The sequence below is a fragment of the Pelecanus crispus genome, chromosome 3, assembly GCF_030463565.1.
Source record: "Pelecanus crispus isolate bPelCri1 chromosome 3, bPelCri1.pri, whole genome shotgun sequence".
Classification (NCBI taxonomy): Eukaryota; Metazoa; Chordata; class Aves; order Pelecaniformes; family Pelecanidae; genus Pelecanus; species Pelecanus crispus.
The window spans coordinates 56,692,314-56,710,603 of NC_134645.1; the positions used below are offsets into that span (position 1 = coordinate 56,692,314).

The window sequence follows — 18,290 nt, forward strand, 5'->3', positions numbered from 1 at the left end:
CACAAATAAGATTAATAAAAATGACAAAGGTTGAAGTATTTCTGATGAGAAGAGTTATGTGTGATAATGTGTGTGTGCCGGTTTTGACAAACAGTTTCACAACTGATTTAATAGGATGTCAGGGTCTGATAAAAGTTACAGCCCAGACAGCTGTATGTCTTAAGTGTTGAGGGTACAGATACTTTCAGTGTTTTGGGTTTTTTTTTTTTTGTTTGTTTGTTTTTGGTGGTTTGGGGAGGGGGGAGGCATGGTTTGGTGTTTGGTTTTTTTTTTTTTTTTAAATGTTATTTCTCCTTTTCATCCTTCAAAACACTTTGGCTGCATGGTAATTACATTAATATTTTAGGCAATAACAGGAATCTTGTGAAGCAGTAAGTAATTTCTTGGACAAGCTTGGGGGCTACGCAATCTGTCAAGTACTTCTCAGTTTTTGCATATGAAGCTTCATAATTAAAACCAATCAATCTCTTTTTGACTGCTCTGTAACTTTTTAACCCAGCACCAATTAACTTGGCAGCAGGGATAAAATGCTCTGGTTCCCTGTGAGGCTCACAGCACAAAGTCATAATGTGGTGCTTTTCATTCACAGCTGTAGTGCTGTGTGGCTTCAGCTGCCTATGATAGATCTATGTGTAGATCTGTGGCAGACATCTGCTCTCCTTGGTCACACGGTCTATTCGGTATCATCTCTGAAAGTAAACCTTTTAAATCTGCTTCTCTATAAAGAGGCTTTTTCAAATTATAAGCCTCCCACGCAGAGCTGGGCAGCAAAGAAGGACCCAGGGTCTGTTTAACTGTCCGACATCTGACAGCTCTGTTGGGTCCCCAGCGGTCACTCCTGGTGTACTGTGGTACTTGCATGTGAGCTCCTTGCGACCTGACTGATGCCACAGACTTTGTTTGAAGGAAATGGGGATCCATACACATCTAAAGTAAAACAACATAATTCAGTTTTTCTGTTTGACCATCAGTTCCTTTGAGTGAATCAATTACCAGATTGAAAAGGGAAAATGGTGCGCCTGGATGGTTCTTTGCTACTGGGAGCAGTCTAGTTGTACCACAGACTGGTCTTCCTTGTTGCTGTTGGTTGCACTGCAGGTTGACTGATCTTCTCTAAGGGAGATCTTTGCCCCCTATAAAGCCCTTTTCTTTAGGGATATACTGCAGCTAATCCCTGGCACTGCTGGATCCATTCCTGGATTACTGCATTTTGGTATCTGGGTGCTGAAAGCAGAATATCATATAAATATGGATTACCATAGCAAGTACAATAGACTATTGATAGAGAAATGTTATTTTTGCTCAGAATTAGTTAAGTTGTGTAAAAATATCCTTATACTTCCAGATGTAGTTTCTAGTCTGGCTGAGTCAGCTAGGCTTTCAGAAAGGGACAACAGCGATTTTCATTACTGCTGTGAAACTCAGAAACTGCTGCTTTTGCTTCATGTGCCTGTGCCTCTAGCTTTCTGATATTTGAGTGGTAAGCCAGCCTGTCTCAGGTGACCTTATTTTACTTTTATGGCTTGTTCTTTCACCTGCTTCACTAATTGACCTTGAACACCAAAAATGGTATGGGACCATACCATTTCTGAAGGGAGAAATAGTGTTCCCAAATATAATAATTTTAGATCACCACAGTTGCTCCAGACAAGCCACCAGACCCTAATGCTAAAATTCCACAACAGAAGCTGCCCATCCCCAATTTTTACCATCTATTCTTTGCTTGAACACCCTCCCCCTTCTTTAGTCAGTTGGGATGTCTGATGAAGGTGGGGAAAGGGAAACACTGGATGTATCCTTAGGGCCCCCAGACTACCAAACAGCAAATTGCAGAGCTTTTTGCTCATCTCCGCTCAGGACTGAGAAGCAATAAATGAATTCTTGACCCACTGGTGTGCAGCTGGCTCAACCCCTCACCTTGATGTAAGGAAGGTGCAGTAAGCAGAGGAAGAGAAACTAGTGTTTGAAATGAACAGTCAGGGAGGGAAAGACAGATTTCAGCCACCAAGATGGGGAGTAGACTCCAATTAAGGTTTTATGTAATACATTATGTACATTTTTGTAAATGAGTGTGGTGGAGAGGACTTATTTATGGTACTTGAAGGTCATATATTTATATATTGATTTGCTGGGAATAGATGGATCATAAATATTCCTCATCATGTATGCTTCTAGGGATTATGGAGTTAAGTGTCTCTGAAATATTGGTAACCCTTCTGCATAGCAGGTACTTCTGAATAACCCTTGTTTTGCCACAAATCTCTTAGCTAGAAAAGCCTGCATTGGAAGTTTGTATCTCTTTGAGTTCCTTCTTTTCTAGCCTTGCTTTAGTATTTATTTAAATTGCTCTATTCTGACTTGGCTCAGAATGACGGAAAGGAAAAATCAAACCTTAAATTGCAGAGGTAATTAGTTGACTAAAGTTCCTGAGAGATTTTTCCAGGTTTTAGAAAACTGTTTTGAAGTGAAAATGGTAATTTTGCAGATGGTGAGTGAATTTGCTGTTGCAGGCACAGTGAAGCTTTTCCTATAAACTGAAACACAGACACCAACTTGAAGGCTCTTGAAGTATTATTCCTGTAATAAAGAAAACATGTTTGTTTGCCTATCATGCTTTTTGTACAAAAGGTTCTGGGTTACTTAAATATGAATCATTAGCTACATTGCCTGCAAATATGTTGCTTACTGGCTGCATTAATTAACCCAGAGGAACAACTAAAATGGATGTGAGATTTTAGCTTTGGAAAACCTTTTCCTGGAAAACTGGCTATGTAATACTTTAAGTGTGAAAGAGAAGAGACAAGGAATGGTTAAAAAGTGAGCATTTCTGATCAAAAGAATCATAGAATCATAGAATGCTTTGGGTTAGAAGGGACCTTTAGAGATTGTCTAGCCCACCCCCCCCTGCAGTGAGCAGGGACAGCTTTAACTAGATCAGGTTGCTCAGAGCCCTGTCCAACCTGACCTTGAATGTTTCCAGGGATGGGGCCTCCACTACCTCTCTGGGCAACCTGTTCCAGTGCTTCACCACCCTCATTGTAAAAAATTTCTTCCTTATATCCAGTCTTAAATCTATTCTTCTTTAGTTTAAATCCATCATTCCTTGTCCTGTCACAACAGGCCTTGCTAAAAAGATTGTCCCCATCCTTCCTACAGGCCCCCTTTAAGCACTGAAAGGCTGCAATAAGGTCTCCTCGCAGCCTTCTCTTCTCCAGGCTGAACAACCCCAACTCCCTCAGCCTGGCCTCATACAAGAGGTGCTCCAGCCCTCGGATCATTTTTGTGGCCCTCCTCTGGATCCGCTCCAACAGGTCCATGTCCTTGTGCTGAGGGCCCCAGAGCTGGACGCAGTACTCCAGGTGTGGTCTCACCAGAGCAGAGCAGAGAGGCAGAATCACCTCCCTTGACCTTCTGGCCACGCTTCTTTTGATGCAGCCCAAGATTTGGTTGGCTTTCTGGGCTGCAAGCACACATTGTTGGCTCATGTCCAGCTTTTCATCCACCAGTACCCCCAAATCCTTCTCTGCTGGGCTGCTCTCAATCCCTTCATCCCCCAGCCTGTATTGATATTGGGGGTTGCCCCGTCCCAGGTGCAGGACCTTGCACTTGGCCTTGTTGAACCTCATGAGGTTCGACCTGTCTAGGTCCCTTTGGATGACATCTCGTCCTTCTGGCATGTCAGCTGTACCACTCAGCTTGGTGTCATCTGCAAACTTGCTGAGGGTGCACTCGATCCCACTGTCTATGTCATTGATGAAAATATGAAACAGCACTGGTCCCAGTACGGACCCCTGAGGGACCCCACTTGTCACCGGTCTCCATGTGGACATCAAGTCATTGACCACGACCCTCTGGATGCAACCATCTAGCCAATTCCTTATCCACTAAGCAGTCCACCCATCAAATCCATATCCCCCCAATTTAGAGAGAAGGATGTTGTGGGGGACTGTGTTGAAGGCTTTACAGAAGTCTAGATAGATGACATCCATTGCTTTTCCCTTGTCCACTGATGCAGTCACTCCTTTATAGAAAGCCACTAGGTTGGTGAGGCAGGACTTGCCCTTGGTGAATCCGTGCTGGCTGTCTCGAATCACCTCCCTGTCCTCCATGTGCTTGAGCATAGCTTCTAGGAGGATCTGTTCCATGATCTTCCCAGGCACAGAGGTGAGGCTGCCAGGTCGATAGTTCCCAGGGTCCTCCTTTCTTCCCTTTTTAAAAATTGGCACGTTTCCCTTCTTCCAGTCAGCAGGGGCTTCACCTGACTGCCATGACTTTTCAAATATCATGGAGAGTGGTGGCAACTACATCAGCCAATTCCCTCAGGACTCTGGGATGCATCTCATCAGGTCCCATAGACTTGTGTACATTGAGGTTCTTCAGGTGGTCTTGAACCTGATCTTCCCTTAGAGTGGGAGGGGCTTTACTCCCCTGGTCCCCATCTTGTGGTCCATGGACTCGGGAGGGATGAGGAGAGAGGTTGCCAGTGAAGACTGAGGCAAAGAAGTTGTTGAGTACCTCTGCTTTCTCCTCGTCTGTTGACACTAGGTCACCATTCCTGTTCATCAAGGGGGGTACGCTTTCTTTAACCTTCCTTTTCTGGTTGATACACCTGTAGAAGCCCTTTCTGTTATTCTTTACACCCCTTGCCAAATTCAGCTCCAGCTGCACCTTGGCCTTCCTGACCCCCTCCCTACACATCTGGGCAGCCTCCCTGTACTCTTCCCAGGACACCTGTCCCTGCTTCCACTGCCTGTGCAGTTTCCTCTTACTCTTCAGTTTGACCAGCAGGTCTCAACTGTGAGCCATGCTGGTCTCTTCTCTTCCTTGCCTGATTTCTTACACCTGGGGACTGACAGCTCTTGTGCTCTATGGAAGGTGTCCTTAAAGATCTGCCAGCTCTGTTCTGTTCCCCTTTCCCTGAGGACCATTTCCCAGGGGGTCCTTCTGACTAACTCCTTGAAGAGCTGGAAGTTTGCTTTTCTAAAATTTAGGGTCCTGACTGTACTCCTCGCTTTCCCCATGTCCCTCAGGAGCATGAACTCCACCAACGCATGATCACTGCAGCCCAGTCTTGACATCACTGATGAGCTCACTTGCACTGGTGACCATCAGGTCCAGTATTGCATTCCCTTGGGTAGGGGTGTCTATTACCTGGCTTATGAAGTTATCCTCAATGCATTCCAGGAATCTCCTGGATTACCTACAGCCGCTGTGTTGCTTTTCCAGGAAATGTCAGGGTGGTTGAAGTCCCCCAGCAAGACAAGAGTCTGCAAGCACAAAGCCTCCTGTAGCTGGAGGAAGAAGGCTTCGTCAGTAGGCTCCCCTTGATCAGGCGGCCTGTAGTAGACACCAACCACAAGATTCCCTTTGTTGCCTCTGTCTCTGATTCTTACCCCTAAGCTTTCGACCTGCTCGTGGCTATTCTTCAGGGACAGCTCTTCACACTGTATTGATTTCTTACATAGAGGGCAACGCCTCTGCCCCTCCTTCCTTGCCTGTCCCTTCTGAACAGTCTGTAGCCATCAATGGCCACATTCCAGTCATGGGATTCGTCCCACCAAGTTTCAGTTATGGCAATCAGGTTGTAGCTTTCTAGTAGTACAGTAGCTTCCAACTCCTCCTGTTTGTTCCCCATGCTGTAAATAAGAGTATTTATTTGCAGACAATAAGTAATGTGTGGTGATCTGAGATTAGACTGGGTAAACACTTGTGGTTAGAATGTTTATGCAGTTAAACATGGAAGGTAAATTATTTAATTTTATGTCATTTCTTGGGCAGTATTTTCCAAAATCCACTTGGAAGCAAGTCAGAGTATGTCCTTCAGTTGAATCTTTGGTAGATTTGGTTTCAAAATATATTTAAGTATAGGAGGAAACAAATTTTTGTTAGACCACTGAATTAAAATTATTTTTAGCAGCTCTCATTGAGAGACCTTATTTATAGAATGTACAGTAGTAACTGAGTAGTCCCCTTTTTTCCTCAGTCCTACAATTTTCCTAGTATTTAAAGAGACCAAACTTAACATGCTCTGTTACTACTGAAATTAAAGTAGAAAAGGGCTATTAAGTCATCCAGTCAGATCTCCTAAATAACCTTTGATTAACTTTTTATTTGTGGGTGCTTAAGAAAAGAGTTTTTAAATTTAAAACCAAACTGAAACAAAACCCTAAAAACCAGCTTCTGTGACATTTAGGTGTTTGTTTTGTGTGAGACAGTTATGTTAAACTTCTGCTCTTCCATTTTCTAGTACTTTATGCTGCATTTTAGAAGCTGCCAGTCTGCAGTGCAAGGTAGAGAACAGCTGAACAATTAAAACTGGGCTGTAGTGAAGCACTAATGTGTTTGTAACACTTACATATGTTCACCTTTAAGAAGGAAGGTTGTGAAAGGAGGAGACATCATCTCAGTGATGGGAGGCAGCTGGAGGAGATTAGTAATGAGGTGTGCTCTGCAGGAACAGCACCAGGAGGAATTCACTGCTTTGCAGAAGAGCAGCAATCTGGTCCAGGATGGTGCTACTGGGGAAGCAGAGGGTTTCAGTATATGTCAGTGTTGGCAACAAGTGGAAAACAAGTTTGCTGTGTGCCACCAGATGCTGTTTTAAATCTTGTGCAAGCTTTTTCTAATGGGAGATTGTACTGGTTTTGGCTGGGATAGAGTTCATTTTCTTCCTAGTAGCTGGCACAGTGCTGTGGTTTGGATTTAGGATGAGAAGAATGCTGATAACACACTGATGTTTTAGTTGTTGCTAAGTACTGCTTACGCTAGTCAAGGACTTTTCAGCTTCCCATGCTCTGCCAGGTGCACAAGAAACTGGGAGGGGGCACAGCCAGAAGAGTTGATCCAAACTGACCAAAGGGCTATTCCATACCATATGATGTCATGCTCAGTATATAAACTGGGGGTGTTGGCTGGGGGGCAGCGATCGCTGCTCAAGAACTGGCTGGGCATTGGTCAGTGAGTGGTGAGCAATTGCATTGTGCATCACTTTGTACATTATTACTGTTGTTATTATATTGTTGTTGTTATTATTTTACTTTAATTATTAAACTGTTCTTGTCTCAACACAGGAGTTCTCTCACTCTTACTCCTCCGATTCTCTCCCCCATTGCACTGGGGCAGGGGGAGTGAGCGAGTGGCTGTGTGGTGCTTAGTTGCTGGCTGGGGTTAAACCACGACAGAGATAAAGGAATGTGTGTGAAGTAGAATGATAATAAAGTCCAGTGACCTGTTCATTTGGGTGAAATCCAGATTCTAGACCGTTGCCTGTGTGAGAATGGGACTTGTGGGATGATGTAGAGTTAGACAAAACACCTTGTGCAGATGTTGCAGGTGGCTGTGCTGCAGCAGGCATCCTGGTGTTTGTTCAAACCCAGGCTTATTCCACATTGCTGGGGAAAGGATACTTTGAGTTGCACAAGCTTTGTCTGATTTCTTTGGAGCTGGGGCCTTTCCTTCCACAGGAAGTCATACCACTGTCTAAGCCTTGGGCTTTTGCTCCAAATTTCAGTGATGGGAGCTGACAAAATATACACAGCGCCTCCAGAAAATGTGTTTGGGGAGCATCAGGGAGCAAAGTGCTGGATTTGTAACTAAAGCATATGGTTAGTTTATGGTTTTTACTGCGGTGCTTGCTTGCTATACTGTTACTGAATCAAAAGCAATTTTGAGTATTTTATGATGCTTGTCTGTAATACTTGTTTTCAGTAGACTCAATTTATGCTTATGTGCCTGTACATCCTATCTCTTTGGTGTGTGATGAATGACTGAAAGTGTACCATGTTTGGTGGTAAAGGTCTTGTGGAAGCACAGTTGTGTCCCCAATTTCAATGCAGGGGTGACTGTCTACTTTAAAAAAACAAAACAAAAAAACCCAAACCAACACAAAATAAATAAAATCCTTAGGAGTAGTGCATGAGAAGAAATCCTGAATGATGAATACATGAACATAGCTTTTCTGCTGTAGTCCTTTTTTCTTTTGAACTACACATGCTGCATGTGTTAGTTTCCAGTTAATTTGAATGACATACTTGAAATGGTCAGAAACATGTGGAGGAGGAAGATACAGACAGGTGTTTGCAAACAGCTATGTTAGTGGGGCTTAATATTTTACTGGTTGTCAGCTGTGCTAGTGATTTGCATGTGTGCACCCAGCCCAGACTAATTGTAAAGTAAAATTTCACTTGGCTGAAATGGCTGTGAACATACATTTATTCTTCACACTCTTAAGTTAATTCTCAGCCATTAGTAAATCATACAGTTGAGTGTCTTTGTCTTGCTTGACTCAAATTCACTGACTACAGAATGGTGGCTTACAAGCTGTTGGAATTATTCAGTATTTGGAGGTGGGTTTACTTTTAAATTTAAAGAACTGGTCTGTTTTCAGAGATGGTAACAGAAACCTGTTGGACAGGTAACCTTTTCAACAAAAAACTGCTTTCAGTCTTAGGAGCATCTGCTTCACCTGCCTCTGCTAGCTTTGCCAGGCATGGCAGAGTATAGCTTCTTGTAGTTGGCTTCCTAATGTGTCAGATCCAGGCCATCATTTATGATCCAAGAAAAACCTGCATTGAATTACTGTTCTTGCTTTCTTATCTGCTAACGTGGTACTTGGCTAGATAGCCTGGTCTTACAGCCAGAGCAGAGAACAATTGCCAAGCTCTTGAGGAGTTAGTGTCTCTTATTGCTGCAAAAAGCATATTGTGGTACTGGTGGAGCACTAATTTATTTAAAAAATGGCTGAGAAATGTGGATGGAGATGCTTATTGAAAAGAATGTGGAGTGGGGAAAAAAAAAAAGTCTGCTTCAGTAAATTGGTAACTTCTGGGAGTCCTTGATGATGAAGGAAGCAGACAGTGGGCTGTAATCAGAACTAGATACAGGCTTGATCAAGAACTGTAATTTGTGGAAACAGTAAGGATCAAGGTGAGAGAAACAGCAGTGCCCTTCCTGCTCCCCAGAGTTTTAATAAAGAATAATACAGGGTCAATGTGAAGCATGGTATCTACTGTTTTCTAACTTTTTTTTATAAATACAGAAACAATTCTCTGCAGGACTTGCAGCTCTGTGAATTTATGTAACTTTGCTAGAAAGGCCTTTGTTTTGTCTTTTAATGTAGAAAGTACTTACTCTGAATATAGTCTACTGATTTAGGATTTTTTCATAAAATTGCTTGTTCTTTGAAATATAAAATGAACTTTCATGTTTTTAGGCAATCCCTGTCCAGCAAAGGTTAAAAGGCCACTTTGCAGGGGTTAGGACCTTGCCTTTTTCAGCTGAGTACTTGGTTGAAATCAACAAAGTCTTGCTGGCCATAGCTGATGTTGAACTGCTGCTGAATGCACCAGAACTAAATACTGGCATCTATGAGGATTTTTCAACTCAGGAAGATGCACTGAAGGTACTGCATGCCTAAGCATTACATTCAGAGGGAAGAATGGGAGATGGGAATAGCAGAAGAAAAAAGACCACTGTAGCGACAGTATAGCTGTATTTGTATTTTTGCTCAGTATATACTGGATCAATATGCACTGAAAATTAAATATTGAGACAGTTTTGTGGCTAATTTTTCTTTTATGCAGAATCTGGATGCAAAGTGAAGCAGCATGAAGCTGAGTGGGAGGTTGGGGGAGAAGGGTTTGACTTCTTTTGTTGGAGAAACTTGTGTTTTTCATCACGTAGTCTATGTAATACATAGAGAAACACTAAAGTCAATCTCCTTATGTTCCTGCTTGGTCTCCTTCATACAGCTGCTGTTCTCTGTGTCATGTGAAGACAATTCCTCACATGGGAAGAGGGAGGAAGGGAGATTCTTGACTTTTGTATGAAGCTATATATGAGGCCACAAGACAATGGTACCTGTTCTGATTAGCAAGCATCAATATGTGCTCAATTTTAAGCTCCCACTTCTCCTCATTGCCAGTCAGTGGATTTACCTGTGTGATTAATGAGGAAGTAGTTAAGGATTTGCCCTTCTTCAAAAGGGGATGAGGAAAGTATGTTTGAAAATTTTGAATCCTGCTGTCAAATGTGAGTTAAGTATGTAGAAGTCTGAATCCTGGTTAATTTTGAGCATGCAAAGGAGCACAATACAGAGATTCCCCACAGAAACCATCCCTTGGAGTTGGGAATTGCACATGGTGTGGTGCAGTGTAGATGTACCTCTGTGGGTTGGAAGCATAGCGGGGTCCATGTGTCCTTATATTTGAGGTAAGTCAGGCTTTGTCTCTCACCTAGAGCTAGATCAGCTGTTTCGGCAGCTGTTATACAGGTCCTTTAAAAGCCTTTCAGAATTTCAGTCCGCTTTTCTGACCTGCTTTTCTTTATGCTGTGTACATTCTTTCATTTTTCATATTTGTTTTTTGGCATAGTTTTTAAAAGCAAATAGGGGAATGATGCCAACCTTTGTCAAAGTGGGCGAGTTTTGTGTTGTTGATGAGATTCTCTTGTCCCTGTTTATTCTGCTTCTGTGCTCCCTTAAGTACTATTAGGAGTGTTTATGTTAAGATGGATTTAAAATACTTCATTTTGGTGCAGGTGTCTTGTCTGATTTTGAAATTTTGGTGTATTCTAAGGCTGTTTTTGGAAGAAACAAATAGCAGAGAATAGCACAGAATTTTTAGAAGTGTTACTGTTTTAAATTAGAAAAGATAAGTAAATTCTACTGTTTGCATGGACTATTTGTCCTCTGAATACCAAGGCAGTCTTATAATAGCATCTGGTTTAAAGGTATTTTCACATCCTAGTTCAATGATATTTGAGATAGATTGCTTTAACTTTGTCATTTAAATCTAAAACTTTTATGTAGCTTATGCTTTTGCGGGTCTGTGCATATAGGAGGTTACGTGAAGCATAATAAAGTCAAAGTTCTGTGGCTCATTTTTTACTTGAGGAAGGAATAGGTACAGTGTCTTCACGACACACAGGCAGATTTGTTTAGTAATGAAGATACTGCTGTTTTTGAGAAGTATGGTATGCCCCTTTACCTCAGGAACAGATTGGATATTTAATCCTCTTCATAAACTGAGAAGGACACATGCTTAAAAAGGTGTGACGGACTATTCAGTTCAGTTGCTAAAACTGATTTAATCTGTAAACCGCTGACGGTCATGGTCTTATAGTAGATACTGATTTTTTGGAACAGTGTTTTGAAGAGATTACTTTTTGTTCTTTTTTGGTTTTGTTTTTTGTTTTTTTTTTTTTCTTAATGTCATGCTGGTGTTGACTTTACTAATGCCTTGTGTTATTACTGTGCTTGCAGAACATAAAAGATATTTTGGATAAACTTGGGGATCAAATTGCGGTCATACACGAGAAGCAGCCTGATGTTATATTAGAAGCATCTGGACCTGAGGCGATACAAATAGGAGATGCGCTAACCCAGTTGAATGCGGAATGGGATAGAATTAATAGAATGTACAATGATCGTAAATGGTAAGTCAGGGATGTTTGGTTTCTGTGACCACGTGGTAAATATTTTATGTACTTGAATATAAGTGTTTTACAAATGTACCCTAATGATGAAGATAAAGAGTTTGGGAGTAATCAGCTTTAATATGCTAGTATTACACAATAATTGCCAGAATTAATGAATGTTGAAACAGTTAACATGCAAATTGTAGTTTGGCTGCCTTTATGAAGCTGATTGTTTTTACTTTATAAAATAGAATATTTTGTTTATAAAACATAAAATTTTTGTTTTGTAAAGGTATCACAAAGCAAAGTTCTAGCAGAAAAATGTTGAATAGGACATCTTTTAACAAAGAATTCAAGGCTAATTTTGAAGGAGGGAAGGAGTTTGAAAGGTTGGGGTCTTTAAAATACAGCACGTATGATAGATGCCAATAATCTTTGTTGTAAATAATTGAAGATGGGAGATGACCATATTAGAAAATTTTGTGGTTGAGAGAACAAGAGAATATTGAAATCAATGCTTAAGAAAAATGTATTTCCTGTTTGCTTTCACAAAGATCAAATAGCTGTGATTTCACTTAATGCCAAAAAAGTAGGGAAAAAACCCAGTTAAACTAAGCTGTGATTTCTTCCCTGCCTGTTACAGAAGATACTGTAAGCTGAAAATGCCTTACCTGAAATGTATTTAAATGTTTAAAAACAAACTCAATACCACTTAGTCAAACTTGGAAAAGCGTGTCAGGCATTTTAAGTTGGAATTGGTGAAAGTATGAAGGTATGTGTTCAGGAGGTTACCACTAAGCTGAAGGTACTCACGCTGCAAATAGCAGTAGATGCCAAGATTGCTGCTATGCAAAAAAACCGTAATGACTGAAAATGATTTTATGAAACTTAAAATGAAAAGCAAAGGCTCATACTGTAGTTAATTTGCTTTTACAGTATTTGCTTTTTAATAGTGATATAAGGTAATGGTTAATGCAGAAGTTCTGTAGAGCATAAAGTAATGTCTAGCTATGTTCACTTGTGTTGTAGCACCAGAAATCTGGTATCAAACACATTTGGTAGTGTATTTTGAGGAGATGTTTTCAGGAAGTGTGTGTTACAAAAGCTGATGTTTCAACTCTTTCTCAGAGCACTGGTCTATGTGTAGGAATATAAAAATCAGTTGGTCGCATTGTCTAAGCAAAGACTTCCAGAAATTCTGGGCCACTGGATCAGTAAAGTGATCTTATGATTAGCTGGCAAATTGCAACAGATGACCTCCTCAGCTGGTTCACTGAATAAAAATTAATCTTGAACTTCATAAAGTTTGTAAAGCTCTGCATCTTAATGAGATAATATTGGGTGCAATTTTCATACAAAAGGGACTACTGGACTAGCAATTTAACCTAAAATGTTACGTAGCTTCCTGAATATATTAAATGTTACAATTTTAATTCAAGAATATACTTTGATTAATGAAGATAGTATTAGTATCAATATTAAAATGCTGTGTTTTGGTGTTAGTATTTTTATACTCTTTCTGTTGCTAAGAAGAATTTTTAACCAAGTTTATTCTTGCTTTTCCCAATGTTGCCCTAAGTATAAGCAAGAAGGCTAGAAGACTTTATCACCTTAATAATCTCTGGCTTTTTTCTATTTCTGGAGTGGGTGGAGATTTTGACAGAATTAGTAGAAACAGCATCTGAAGTGTGTGGTAAAAGTTTGATTTAGTTTTCAGAGGTAGTAATGATTTTGTGCTTGAGTGCTGGCTAAGTAGTTAAACCTTTGATAAAAACTGATGTAGCCAAGCACAAGTTGAATTAAACTGTACTTAGTAAAGCTTTTAAGTGTTCAAATAAGTCCAGTTGACTTCAGTTTGTGTAAAGTAAAATGTGTGTGTTTTCTGTGCGTGTATGTATGGGCTTAATGCTTTGTTGAGCTGTTTGTAACAATGCTGGTCTGTAACAATGTTGGTCTGCTAGTTCTGCTCCTTCAGCCATGGGCTTTCCACCAGTGCTAAAAGGGTTGCTGACTTGGGAACGAGCTGTGGTTCAGAAGTAAGCGAATTCCCACAGAGGAGGCAGGAAGTAGCCCAGTGTCAGTGCTGTAGTGACCAGACTTTGGTACTTTTATCTTCCAGTTGAGGCAGTCTGTAGTGAAACAACAGCATGGGCATCTGGCTCAAGACTGGAGTGAAACTTTGTCTCGTTGCTCAAAATGTTGATGGAACTGTAGGCTCACAATGGAAACAGCAGGAGTTAAAGCTTTGTATCTCAAAGTGTTCTTCTCTAAAGTTCTGGATTCTGAAAAAGTCATGTGGTCAAAGCTCCCCCAGAAACTTTGATTTTAAAGGAAGACAATAAAATAGTCTTTTAAAATATTTTAAGTGCTTAGAATATCTCTTCTCATTAAATGTGGAATGAGATACTACTGTGAGGCACTGTGTTGGCTGCGAAGCATGGCCAGCAGGTCGAGGGAGGTGATTCTGCCCCTCTACTCTGCTCTGGTGAGACCCCACCTGCAGTACTGCGTCCAGCTCTGGGGCCCTCAGCACAAGAAGGACATGGACCTGTTGGAGCGGGTCCAGAGGAGGGCCACAAAAATGATCGGAGGGCTAGAGCACCTCTTGTATGAGGCCAGGCTGAGGGAGTTGGGGTTGTTCAGCCTGGAGAAGAGAAGGCTGCGAGGAGACCTTATTGCAGCCTTTCAGTGCTTAAAGGGGGCCTGTAGGAAAGATGGGGACAATCTTTTTAGCAAGGCCTGTTGTGACAGGACAAGGAATAATGGATTTAAACTAAAGAAGAATAGATTTAGATTAGATATAAGGAAGAAATTTTTTACAATGAGGGTGGTGAAACACTGGAACAGGTTGCCCAGAGAGGTAGTGGAGGCCCCGTCCCTGGAAACATTCAAGGTCAGGTTGGACGGGGCTCTGAGCAACCTGATCTAGTTAAAGCTGTCCCTGCTCACTGCAGGGGGGGTGGGCTAGACAATCTCTAAAGGTCCCTTCCAACCCAAAGCATTCTATGATTCTATGTTCAGTTAGACTAAAATGTACCTGAGAAATAAAAGGAGAATGAGATTTGGGGTCAGTCTACAGGTTGGTCTAGTGTATTGAATTTAGATATACGCAGGGAACTGAAACAGTAGAACTAGGAGGTAGGGTCAGAAAAATTTAAGTAGAGATTTTTAAGGCTGCTTTCTTTATTAGAATTGGCCCACATGAAGATTAATAATAACAAAAAAGCCCTGTATGTGCCAAGAAATATGGATGTCTTGATAAAAATGAGATATAATTTTGATGAAAATAATCTCACTAGGAACTCTGGGATTGTTGAGTTTAATTAGTGAAGAAAATAGATGCAGTGGTAGCTCTTTAAAGTTCAGTTTCGGATATCTTTGATGTTATGCTGCTAATTTCAGATTGCGTCTGTATATAAGCGGTAACCCTGGAGTCTTTGCTGTTGGAATTGTTTAAGACAAAAATAATGGGCTGCAGATGCAATCTGTCACGTTAGAGGTCCTCTGATGAGCAGGAGACCTGGCCTCCTATGTCTTTAAAGACTATTTTTATTAGTTTGGAATGGGATACTATCCAGTCTGTTGGTGTTGATGTGGATTTCATGTTGTTTGTCTAAAGTCCCATGTCCTTTCAGTCATCTGTCCTACTTCCTTTATAATCCTAGCATAGAGTTAGTAATCAACAAATAGAAAGCAAGCTACTCTCTCTGTGCCTTTCTGACATGGTTTTCTTATTTAACATTCATGGGCTGTTTTTGTTAGTTTGTCAACATAGTAGAACTCTCATTTTAGTTAAAAACAACCTTCTGACTGTGATAATTCAGCCTGTTCTATGCTAGAAAATGTTGCCCTTCAAGTTAAGCTGCACATTAACTTGAGGCTGCAGAGATGGTAGTAATAATAATGAAATGCCTGGTAAATTATTGTGTGATGAAATTATATAAGACCTACTTATGCAAGCCCACTGGTAATACAATCAGTTCTATATAATCAAAATCACCTTCACTTATTAAATTCCAGGCACCAGCACCACATGGTTTATGAATTAAAAAAAAAAATATAACTGAGCAATTAATCATATTTCATGTTCCACACTGTCTGATATCTGAACCATTTTATAATAAAGAAAAAAGTGTTCTGCAGACCAATTTGATGCAGCTAATCAATCTTTATTTTTTAAGTGATAGAAACAAAAGTTGGTTTAGGACTGCCCTTTTTTCCTTCAGCTGCAAGTTAGTGACAGTCTGTGTTGTTGGCTTTTACCAGCTGCTACTATGTCAGGAAGCCTTCAGTACTGGGGCTTTGTTAAGCAGGCTAAACACTTTCTGTTTTGCAAGGCAAGTTTCTGCTCACTGGAGCAAGAATCATAACCTTTTCACCAAAACAGTTTGGATAATTTTTCAACGCTTTGTTTTCAAACAGTGGCTTTGATAGAGCAATTGAGGCATGGAGGCAGTTCCACTGTGATCTCAATGACCTCTCCCACTGGATAACGGAAGCTGAAGTGTTACTAGCCGATGCCCGTGGTCCAGATGGCAGCCTGGAGCTGCAGACAGCTGGGCTGCATCAGCAGGTATGTATGATTTGTGCAGAAAACGAGCAAGCTGGAAAAAGTCTAGATTTTTGTCTAAAATTCTAGTTTTATGTATAGACATATAGATTTGAAATGAGGCTGTGCAGTTACACTTTAAACAGTGGTAACTCTTAAATCAGTTGCAGTTTAAAATGACTCTTGGGGAAGATCTCAACTCCTGCTTATAGTATGGGGTTTTATGATGACTCTTAGTATGGTTGGGTTTGAGATAATTTGATAATTCAAATGTTGGCATAATTTTTGTTGTTTTATAACATGTTAATCAGTTAAGAAATCACGTATATTATTTCACTTACTTTCTACTCATAATTAAAAAGATGGACCCCACAATGGTCAATTATAAATTAGCAATTTTTTTTTTTTTTTTTTTTAAAACTAATGACTTTGCAAGATCCTGCCTTGTATAGGCACTCTAGAAAAAGAGAGGATTCCAATTACAGACGTCTTAGGTTTGATTGTTTTGGACTTCAGTTCTGGAATTTAATTCCCTGATGTCTTTCTAGCTCAGCATTACAGAAGAACAGAGTTTTCTGTTTAGCTAAACTACTTCCTTTTAGATAAGGAGAAGAAAACATAATTTTAAGGATCATTTTTTTTTTTTCTTTTCTTTTGGGAATAATGATTATCCAAGAGTTAGGTAAATATTGCTACAGAAATGTATGTTCTACCTAACATACAGTTTGTATTTTATGCTTGTTGCTGCTTGGAGTTTTCTTCTAGGGCATTTGCCTTCTGTTTCTTGAATCATCTTATTCCTGATCTAGTTGCAAAGAAATTTACTAACAATGTAAGGTTGTTGTAGTGATTAGGGATATTTGAAGGTTTGATCCTGGCATCTTCTGACTTCCTTTAGTTTCATGGATTTTCTGTGATGTCTGGGGACCATGGCAGCACAGCCATAATTATCCTAGCTAAAATGCTGTTAAGTTACAGAAATAGTCAGGGGCATACGTTATGAAAAGAACTGGTTAAAAAAAAGTCATACCATCTGTTAGCACTACTAGAAAGTGCAGTACATTAAGAGGAAAGGAATCAAACATGAGTGTGTATTCTGGCACTGATGGTTTAAATGAGTTCTTGTGATCCTAAGTAGTATTCAGCAGCCTATTTTGTGTCGTCATCTTTTTATGACACTCATTAGAAAATTGAACTAGATTAAAAAACAGACTCTTAATAACTTACTTAAAATTGGATGCTGTTGATTTAAGATGGCTTTAAGTGCCTGTTTTACTAAAAAGAATAAGCACCCAGGATGCATCCTGCATATTATGAGCCACAGATCAAAGTCACTTTAGGTAAGTAATAAAATTCTATATGGCTTTTATTTCTGACAGGAACTTGAAGAGGGAGTCAGCAGCCATCAGACCAGTGTTTCAGCATTGAACAGAACTGGGGAAGGGATCATACAGAAACTGTCTGCTACAGATGGGAGCTTCCTGCAGGAGAAGCTGGCGGGATTGAATAGACGCTGGAAAGCAATCACCGCAGAGGTCATGGATAGACAACAGAGGTAATAAGTTAATCAGAAATTTGCATGTCTGACCAGATGTGATGAGGAAAATCTGATTTAGAAGACTCTGGGAGAGATAGTGCATTCTATTGCACGCTGTCGTTAATCTGAATTTTCTTGACATTCAGACCTCTGTGTTTTGAACTATCTTCTAGAACCAATTTCTCATAAATGCACCTGCAATTGGCTGCTCAGTGAGTCTGTTTAACACAACCCACCAAATGATAACCACAAAACTTCTTTTCTTACAGTTTTCCTTTGTTTTCAAAATTATTTCATTGCTAAGCTAGACTTTTTTAGGAAGGAATACTCAGCTACTTTCTCTGGCTGAAGCTGAACTGTAAGTACATTACCTTGATTTCTGTTTTGCATTGTCAAAGATACACTAATTGAAACACTTGTATTGTTCTTGAATTTCCACAATACTATAAAATAAGATGTTTAGGTCTATGTTTGCAATGATTTAATCCATCTGACTAGGTATTTTCTGAACGCTATTTTGAAGTAGCCTTAAATTTACTTCAAAAGATCAAAGAGCAAGGTTGTCTGAGATAAATATAAAATTTTTCAGTGTATCTGGGAATATAAGCCCCCCCCGCCCCCTATTCTTACTGCTAAAAAAGGTGTAAGGATAAATCCCTGGAATTAATAGTTATTTTTGGAGGCTATTTATATAATTATATGTTTTTAACATCTGATACATTTAGAAATGTAATAAGACTTTTCTTATTTAGTTTGTGAAGTTCCATTAAAGCTTTGTGTGATTTAGGG

The 18,290-nt window shown here is 40.1% G+C and overlaps 1 protein-coding gene across 1 annotated transcript in view; it reads left to right on the forward strand.

The window, feature by feature from the left end:
* UTRN (utrophin) overlaps nt 1–18,290 on the forward strand; it is a 408,114-nt gene that overhangs the window by 149,109 nt on the left and 240,715 nt on the right. Inside the window, exons 40-43 of the mRNA XM_075707799.1 lie at nt 9,212–9,400; nt 11,261–11,433; nt 15,838–15,988; nt 17,344–17,519. Coding sequence (XP_075563914.1) covers nt 9,212–9,400; nt 11,261–11,433; nt 15,838–15,988; nt 17,344–17,519 — 689 coding nt within the window. The remainder of the gene's footprint in view (nt 1–9,211; nt 9,401–11,260; nt 11,434–15,837; nt 15,989–17,343; nt 17,520–18,290) is intronic.